General features: G+C 41.8%; 1 protein-coding gene across 4 annotated transcripts in view; it reads left to right on the top strand.

Annotated features, from left to right (window-relative positions):
- LOC147032085 (prostacyclin receptor-like) overlaps positions 1–10000 on the top strand; it is a 144184-nt gene that overhangs the window by 11071 nt on the left and 123113 nt on the right. For all 4 annotated transcript variants that reach the window (XM_085869387.1, XM_085869385.1, XM_085869386.1 and 1 more), the window contains exon 2: positions 730–1581. In XM_085869387.1, coding sequence (XP_085725513.1) covers positions 742–1581 — 840 coding nt within the window. In that variant the 5' untranslated portion in view covers positions 730–741. The remainder of the gene's footprint in view (positions 1–729; positions 1582–10000) is intronic.

The following is a 10000-nucleotide window of genomic DNA, read 5'->3' on the forward strand; positions in this document are numbered from 1 at the left end:
TCAGACTTGTTGTCCAAACAGGCTGTCTTAAAATTACTCCAAGTGTCTGCTTTCATTTCCAATTTTCATGCTGTCTCTCTGCGATATGCCTCAAATATATTTTATTTTCTGATGCTGTCTCGAACAAAACCTTTTTATAATACAACTGTTTTATTTACATTTTTGCGAAATTATTGTTCATTTAAAAACAATACTTCAGAGTTTACCAATCAGCTTGGAGTGATGGATACAAGAAATGATGCATATATTTCCTTATCCACTTAGTGGTACTGCGTTCACGACACAAAGTTCCAGAGCACGCAGCCTTCACAAGCATTGGTTAGCCATCCATCTTGCCTTAGCGGCTTAGCTGTATGATCAGGCATTCTTTGTTTCCCAGTCAACTCTTGTTCTGTTGTTGCTATTTACTGTATGGCACTGATTTTGATTAGCAGTGATTGGATTAAAGTGTGGGAGAAACCACAAAAGGTCAGTTTACTAATCTTGAGTAAAGCCAGCTTAGTTTTGTGAACAACTCACACATTGATTTAATTTCTCATTTCCTGAATGATGGAATGTATTTATTTATCGAAATATCTGTATTCTTTCACAAAGACATGATTCTCAGCAGGTTGTTTTGTAAACCATGTTTTTTAGATTATGTTGCATTCAGTGTAATGTAGGTGCTTTGTAATTATTCTGCAAATGAACTTTTGTCATTATTTCACCCTCACTGTGTCCACCCCTTAGCCCATACAAGAAATGGCTGGCATTAACAACTCCCACATGGGACTGAGCTGCAAGCTGGACAATGCTTCACCATGGCCCTCTGCCTTCATGTTTGCTATCGGAGTGGTGGGAAATGGTCTTGCACTGACACTCCTTGCAATGGCACCTCCACGTCAACGATCAGCATTCCTCACCCTTGTGTGTTCACTTGCAGTCACTGATCTGGTGAGCACTCTTATGTCAAGTCCAGTTGTCCTCGCAAGCCACGCAACTGGCAAATCGCTCATGGACATGGGTGGTCAAGCCTTGTGCAACTATTTTGTGATCTGCATGCTGTTCTTTGGCCTTGCCACAATGGGAATTCTTTGTGCCATGGCTGCTGAACGATGTCTGTCACTGTGCCAGCCCTATACCTTTGCGCGGCGATTCAACTCAGCAATAGCACGGCGTGTACTGCTTGTCCTGTATGTTTTGAGCATGGTAGCAGCAGCGCTACCACTCTTTGGTGTGGGGAGCCCACGTATGTACAAGCCTTGCACATGGTGCTACGTGGAGATGCGTCGCAGCCCAGCTTACTCACTCACTTATGCTGGAATCACAGCAACATTGGCCATAGCCACTCTAATCATGAATGCAGCAGCTGCAGTCGCTTTGTTCCGCATGCATCATGCTGCGCCACCTCAAGGCCACATGGTCATCATGCCTGCTACTTCTACATTGGCAGGGCCATCACCTGCAGCTTCTTTACTCTGGAAGCACATATCATTTCGCCAGCGTTTGTTAGTGCACCGCCCTCGGCCCATTGAAATTGAACATCTGCTGCTATTGGCCATAATGACACTTGTCTTTCTTGTCTGCTCAGTTCCTCTAATGGTGAGTTCTCAAGCACAAACCATTTTGCATTCACTGCTGCTATTTGTAGAGTTCAGTTATTCATTCTGCATTCAGCTCTCATATTGGATGTTGCCTTGACGTTTTCACCAGTTTGCTCACTTTGGGCTATCAGTTGTCACAATATGCAGCATTTCATCCACTCTTTTTGATCTGATGCTGGATCTTTCCCACAATATTATTCTCAAAATTATCCCAAGAAAGCCATCAAAGGAATATCCCTTAAGGTGTGCACTAATATGTTGGTGTGACTCACTGTTTTGTCACATTTGAAACCCAAAAGTCTCTAAGCCCATAAAACACCAGTCATCTTGCTATACGGTGAACCAGTGCAATGTAATTGTGCAATAAATTTGACAACAAATGTATATTATATCAATTTCCCCCTGGTGGGAAAATGAAGTTGGCAATAATTTTTATTTCCTGCCATATCTTTATATCAACAAATTGGATGTAGGATTAATTGTGGGTGTGACAGATGAGGATGAAAAAAGGGAATAGGAATGTTGAGCTGAAGCAAGAATAGGATAAAGGATGCTGTTACAAAATCCTCAGGCTCTTCACTCAATCAATCCAAAGCGGCAGGCCAGTGTACTCCCAACTTGGGTTTATTCCAAGAGTATAACATAAAACTCAATGCAGCAAAGAACACCACAAAGCAAACTCGGGAATGGCTATTATTCTTTCTCTCCACCTTTCACTCTGCTTTCCCATTTATAAGAAGGATGCTCGGCTGGAGAACATGCACGAAAGTCCCTCCCACTACAAACTCTTGTACTTGCTGTACAATTCTTGATCCGGAAGTAAATGAAATCTCTCGCACCCTGGCCTGGCGATCTTTCTACACAGATTAAACACGAGCTACAATATCATAACTTGTTAACCTTTTGCACAACTCAACCTTAAGAATAACCATCTTACCTCAATCAACATTGCACAGTCACGCATAACAAACAATTTGTTCTGTATCAAATTTTAGGCGAACAACCAATATACCCGATCCAAAGTTTTTGTTGTGTTCATATTAACAGAGGGTTCTTGTAATACAATCAACTTGATTACAATGTCAGTACATCTGCTGCTTAAAGTAGGCCTACATCACGCCACCACGAAGTGAGGCGCCTGGCCATTATCAAATGAAACGCCCCACCCCTGTGGTCTTGCCTTACAACTAACAGCAGATGTCACAACATCCATTACAGGTTTATCCTCCACCCCCTTTTGATTCCCCAGATAGCAAAATATATTGTAACTTAGTAATGGTTAAATATACTATATACAGTGCATTAAAGATGCATTAGATATCAGGATCTATCCCATGAACACATCTATCATACCCGATAACATTACATGGATTCAATTGGACACTGCAGTTTACGTCTAGTGTGAGAAGGGTACCTCGGCTCAGGTACAGCAGGTGTATTAACCACTTGTTCTTTGGATCTGTTGAATTATTCTGCACAGCATGATCATAGCCTGTTTTGTCAGGCTCAACCACATCAATAAACCAGTCACGAATTTTCACCACAGCCTTCTGTTTCGACAGACTCACAATTTTGTCACAACACAAAGAACCAGACAAATATTTGAACTGATTAACATAATGCTTCCAGATATAGTCTTAAACCTGTACAATGTATGCCACTTGGCCTAATATCTTTACAATAACAACTCTGCCATTTATCTTTATAAGTGCTATAAATCTCTCACCAAAACGAGGCCAACAACCCCAAAACCTCGAGGATTTTTATCAACTGCTGGATGATGTCATTGTTATGTATTGGCTACCAGATCTCACCAGTGCTAACCTAGTTTCCAGTTCCCTATGGAACATCAGTTGTCTTTTCATGTATTTGCTTGTCAATTCAGATGTTATCTGATTAATCAACAAAATTGAGGCTGGTTTGGCATCCACATACCTAATCCCTTACTGTGCTTCTTCATGAAATATTTGAAGGTTCGAAACGAGCTTTTCACGCTTCCATTACTTTTAGGGTTATGCACTTAATGCCCTGTGGTGCTTAATACCATTCACTTACTATTATGTACTGACAAGTGTTTATTTGTTTGTTTGTCACACTCCAACTCTTGCAGTTCTGTGCCGATTATATCCAGACTTGCTACATAGGATCAGCACGACCCCAATTCGTGCATAAGGGTATTTTTTTTTCTTTGCCAGTGGTTTTGGGGATGGAGGGGGACACAGACGCAGATTCTCTTTATAAATGTGTATTGTGTAGCTCCGCTCCAGGTGGGAGAGAGGATTACACTTCCCATCCTTTATGGTGCAGTATTGCTGTCCCAAAATTTTCCAGTGCAGTGAGGTGTTTTGAATGATCCAGCGAGAGGCATTTTGAATTACACATTTGAATAAGGATACAAACATAACCCCCATGACCACTCCTATGGGGAGTGGGTGCTTTGAGTTGTTTAAATTCCTCTGACATCCATTGAGGACTATTGTCATTAAACAGTTACTTGAGCAACCCATACAGGCTGAGCAAACACAACTCTCAAAATGTCAGTGGTCTTATTCACGATAATCATTTTCAGACAAAGTACTTCAGGCCACTCCGTCCAAGCTTCAGACATTAACATGAAGCAAGTTCTTGTTAAAAGCCGATAACCGGTTATTTTTACCATCGATTGTTTAAATTGTTACCGCATGTCGATTTTTAAGAAACTTCTCTCAAAAGTTGTACATGTCCAATGCTTAATTAAGTGTGAATTCCTGTTAAAAAATAATATATCAAACTTATTTACACACAACCTAACTCTTACAAACCTGACTGAAGGGGTGATGAGCTTCACTTCGCTCGTCAGCAATTCTTGAGTGGAGTTAGACACAGCTGTGATTTTTCACAACAGGCTTGAAATGCTGAGGCCCTGTTTTCATCACGCATCGCAAAGTCATTCTATTTCACACCACTCGATCCTCGTATACAGCATAGGGAGAAAATAGATAGTCATTTAGGTTTTGTCGAATAATCCAAATAGGTGAGTGTTTTATCAGAGGGATAAAATATTCGGGCTAATTGTACCTTGCGATGATGATAAATATTCTCACTTTTATATGATGCCCATAATGAAATAATTATATCATCACTGAAATTAAGATCCATCGTAAGCTAGATTTGCATGCTGTCATTAGCAGTGCATACAGTACCCCAGACTTGAATCTTTTATTCAAATGTGTGAATGGAAGAACAACTGATATTGATCATCGACTGGGTATCGCGATGTACATTGCAGAGTGGCGGGTACAATAAAGGTCATACGAACACTTCACTATGCAGTACATGATGCAATGAAAATCCCAAATTGGAGTCAAGCAGATTAATGAAAATTAAGATTATGCTTGATAAGAAATGATGTGTATATATATATATATATATATATATATATATATATATATATATATATATATATATATATATATATATATACATACATACATACATACATACATACATACACACACACACACACACACACACACACACACACACACACACACACACACACACCAAGTGAATTGGATGAAAAGTGATGATTAATGTGACCATGACCTTTGATCTATTGACTTCAAAAGCAATCGGTGTCTTGCTTGTGACTTCCTCTACCAGGTGGTTACGTTTTGTGAAGATCGGAGTAAAAACGTGACCTGTAGGCGATTGACATACAGAAAGACAGACAGACTGACAAAATAACAGACCAGACCAAGCAACACACTTGCTAATCTTCAATTTCGCAAGTAATAAAGGGTCAAGTATTATAAGTGGTCGAAAGAGTGAAGGGATCGAAGCAGTTCAAAAGGGTTAAAAGGGTCTTAAAATTTCAAAATGGTGGAAAAGGGTCTTAAGGTCTAAAATAGCATAAAGGGGTCTAAAAGATTGAAGGGGCCTATAAGTCTTAAAGGTGAGTTTTAACAGTAATTTCTGGTGTAAGCGGTCTCTACGGTCTAAGGATTCTCAAGTGTCCAGAGGGTTGAAGGGATCCAAAGGTCTAAATGGCCTATAGGTCAAGGGGTGAGAGTGGTCATAAGGGTCCAAAGATCTTCAGGATTATCAGGAGTCGAAAGGATTACCAACTTCACACATGGCTTACTGACTTCCTCTACACTTGTAGCCAACATGTCACTCAATGGAATCTCCCTGTCAAGGCTGGGGTGCCTCAAGGCAGTGGTCTGGGCCCCCATCCTATTCCTGCTCTTCATTTAATGATCTTTCTCACTCTCTTGAAACTCTTCATCTATATGCTGATGACTCCACCCTCTGCCATGATATCCCTAATACTTTAAACAGGCACGCTGCAGCCTCTTGCCTCTCTTCAGACCTTGAAAATAAGTAACAAGCTGGTCAAACATGTGGAATATATCTTTCTCAAATCCTGAGAAAGTTTGACAAATCTCACACTCTGACTATTTCTCTCCAAAGGACCCTCTGGCAAACCCTCCCATATACTTTCTTAACAATCCTCTTGAGGATGTTCAGTCATTTAAACTCCTGGGTCTCACTATCAGTCATGGTCTTTCTTGGGCAAGCCACATTTCAAAGTGTGCCTCCAAAGCCACCCACCGACTGGGCATCCTCCGGAGTACAAAGTCCTTCATTGGCACACCTGAACTCCTATCCACCTACAATTGGCCTTTATCTGCAGCTTGATGGAATCATCTCAAAGGGTTGAAAAGGCCAAAAGGCAGCATGTGGAGTCATGCTCTCCCCTCTGGGCTTGGTCTTTTGCTTACATTATATGTTGGTAAAACTTCCCAATCTCGACATCAACGTTTGACTGGACATAGGTCTGCTGTATCATCTGGTATTAACACATATTTATATAATCATTTCAATGAAGTTGTGCATGCCTTTAGTAGTTGTTCTTTCAAATTATAGACTCAGTTAATGTTGATGATTTTGATAATAAAGAGATGAGTAAGGTTGAGCTGGGACACAAAGATAACTTTTGGATCAGGACACTATGTGCGATATATCCTTTGGGCCTTAATGACAGGGTACAAGGTAGTGGGTCAGTTTCTCAAGGTAGCTAATGTTTTCGGTAACGAGTATTTTTCAAATCCAATCAGAAGGAGACCCAGAGGTCATGGGCGTCGTAGTCGGTGTCGTACGGCTCCAAAAAATAGAAATTTCAGATATAATTGATAAACTTAAAGGTTTTTTTTTTATGAAGGAAAGGGTTTTCATGATTTTTATAATCTTCTGAGGTCATGTTTCAAACAAGTCTTCGCAAATATTCTCCAGAGTTTCGCGGGTTCATATGACGTGCTCGTTTTTTATTAAAGCTTTTTGTAGCAGAGTTCTGGTGAGGAAGTCTCCTCTCAAAGTTGATGGGATCCACGAGTTCTTAGTTTGTGATTTTTTTTCCAGCAAGCAGGTAATTAGGCTTTTGGCTTCATTCTATTTTTAGGGATACTAGTGTGGAGAGTTTATTACCAGATAAAGTTTGGGAGCGAACCACATTGAAGGTTTATTTCACAAAGACTATAGGACAATCCTTATTCAATTATGGTAAATTTCTTAGAACTCTTAATATAGATATTGTAGAGGACATTTTGGGAACTGACTGCTCATGTTAATCTTCCCCGTTTTATATGGTCCTTGTGGACATGTAGTTTCTGGAGATTTGAATATTCTTAGTAATAGTGAAAATCGGGATCTCATGAAAATGGGAAATAAATATAGGGAACCAGTAACTCAACCTTGGAGCTGCATTAGGTCTTCAATTGTGGATCATGTCTCTAATTTTGTTAACAAAATGTGCATCAAGGTTAAGTTGTCTGTAAACAGTTTTAATGCATGGTTTAACAGAGTTGTGGAAGTCTTGGATAATAGGATTAAGATTTTTGGTAGTCAGGGCTTGCTTTCACTGGCTCGGTCTAAACCAGTGTTGAACAAGCCGAGTGTTTGTAAAGACATTTGGGATCCCCATGATAGCTACATAATAGCTCCAATGGATAAGGCTGCAAATAATTTTGTTGTGGTTTGTAAATAATAAGTCGCAGGGCGAGGCTTAAGGGCAGAGCTGAGCTCTTCAGGGAGTTCAGGCATAAAACTATATGTGTGCTGAGGGTGGACAAGGAGGCCTATGTATGAGGAATCTGTGAGGGGGTTGAGCATCACATGTGGTCAAGTGATTCTCATCCTGCTTACAGATGAATTTGTGCATTACGTTCCTCGAAGCCTGTTGTTGTGTTAGGAACGCAATGCATGAATTCCTCCAAGAATTCATGCATTACGTTCCTTAAAGGTGAATTCATGCATTGCATTCCTCCTCGGTGTACTGCAGTTAGAGCAGAGCGTGGTAGGCTCTTGATGGAGGAGTACAAAGTGAAAGCCCTCGGGGCCAGTTACTTTGAACGGCTGTACCAGGCTGATCCACCAGCTGTCGAGTTGGATGTCAGGGGTGTTACTATCCCTACTGTTGATCCTTCAATCAACTGTGATCCACCTTCGTTTGGTGAAACACAGGCTGCTATGAACCGGATGAAATGGGGTAAAGCTCCTGGGATCCGTCGCATCCATGCTGAACTTCTCAAGGCTGGTGGAAATGCTGTACTCATGTCATTGCATGCAGTCCTGTGCTCTGCCTGGAACACAGGCATCATCCCAACTAACTGGAAGAGGGGCCTTGTTGTCCCTCTCGGAAAAGGGAAGGGTGATCGCCAGGACTGCAGCAACTACCGAGGGTTGATGCTGCTCTCATTGCCAGACAAGGTCTTTGCTCGGACAATTCTTGATATGGTTTGCCACCATCTGCTTGAGTACCAGCACCCAGAGCAGTCAGGCTTTACACCAAGGAGGTCAACGATTGACCGTATCTTTGCCCTTCAGGTCTTCACCAAACACAGATGAGAGTTTTGGCAGGGGCTGCTTGCAGCCTATGTTGATCTCTGTAAAGCATTTGATTCAGTGAATTGGGATGCCCTCTGGAGGATTCTTGGTCTTCGTGGGGTGCCACCAAAACTGAACGATCTGATGTCTGAACTCTACTCTGGTACTGAGAGTGCTGTGAAGTGTGGTGGTACCATCTCTGACTTATTTCCAGTTGTTACTGGAGTTTGTCAGGGTTGTGTACTGGCCCCCACACTTTTCAGCGCTTGTATGGACTGGATTCTGGGGAGGATATCGGAGAGATCAAGCTGCGGTTCATCATTTGGGAATGTCAAGATCTCTGACCTTGATTTCGCAGATGATGCAGTCGTCTTTGCAGAGACTCTGGATATCCTTTTGGGGGCCTTCATGGTGCTGAATGAGGAGTCGTAGACGCTGGGATTACTGGTTTCCTGAGTTAAAACTAAGATCCATGCTCTCAGTGACATCTTGGGTGCTTCTGTTTTGTCTGTACCTGTTTGTGGTGAGGATGATTATGTCACAGAGAGATTCATTTTCATTTCAATAAATGTCTGGGTCGGGCCTGGGGACTCATGGATTCACTGGATCATGGGGTGTGGTGTTGTCGGTACCTGTGCAGGAGGAAGAAAGTCCAAGTCTTCAACTTCTTGGTGTTTACATTCTTGCTCTATGGATGTGAGACTTGGACTCTGACTAGGGATCTGCGACAGAGGCTTAATTCCTTTGGTACCAGGTCTCTACAGATAATCCTTGGCTATCGCTGGTCGGACTTTGTGTCCAATGAGTGGTTGCTGAGAGAGACTCATTTGAGATTTGATACCTGCATAGTCCGTGAGCATCAGCTGCAGCTGTATGGACATGTGACTTATTTTCCTGATGCTGATCCTGCTCAACAGAGTGGAGGAGGCCATTGGCTGATCACATGCCTCATGGTTGCAGCAGGTTGATCAGCATCTCAAGGAGATGGGGATGGGTCAGGCATCTGCCTGGGGGATGGCCAGACAGAGACCCGGATGGAGTACCGACAGAACGTGGATGCAGGCACGTGCTGCTCTGGCGCATGCTCCCATACCTGATCCTGACCTGACCCCCATCTATCCCTCCATCCCAACTATATACCTTCGGTTTCATGTCTTAAAATAGAAAAACTACAAGAAAAAAAACCTTTTCCCTCCTTACGTTATTCCCCACGTAATGACGTAACTTCCTGTACCAACTCTTCTTCCTCCTTTTTCTGATCGACCATCTTTCCACTTTCGCCAACCCTCATTCACCATCCACCTTCACAATTTTTTTTTCTTTAACGTTTCCTTTCCTTTTTAACACAAAATTAATTTTTTTCTTTATATCTTTTCACTTCTCATCTTATGCCTCTCGTAACCACGTGTATCTCTATCCCCTCTTCCTCTTCCTGTAACTTTCGCTGACCTATCATCTTCCTTCTACATTAGCCAATCCACATTCACCATTCACCTTCCAGATGTTCTTTCGCCAACCGTTCCTTCAGCTTATCTTACCTAATCTTTGTCAAA

This window comes from Eptatretus burgeri, chromosome 2 (assembly GCF_056783735.1).
Source record: "Eptatretus burgeri isolate ZD-2024b chromosome 2, Ebu_testis_v1, whole genome shotgun sequence".
Taxonomy (NCBI): domain Eukaryota; kingdom Metazoa; phylum Chordata; class Myxini; order Myxiniformes; family Myxinidae; genus Eptatretus; species Eptatretus burgeri.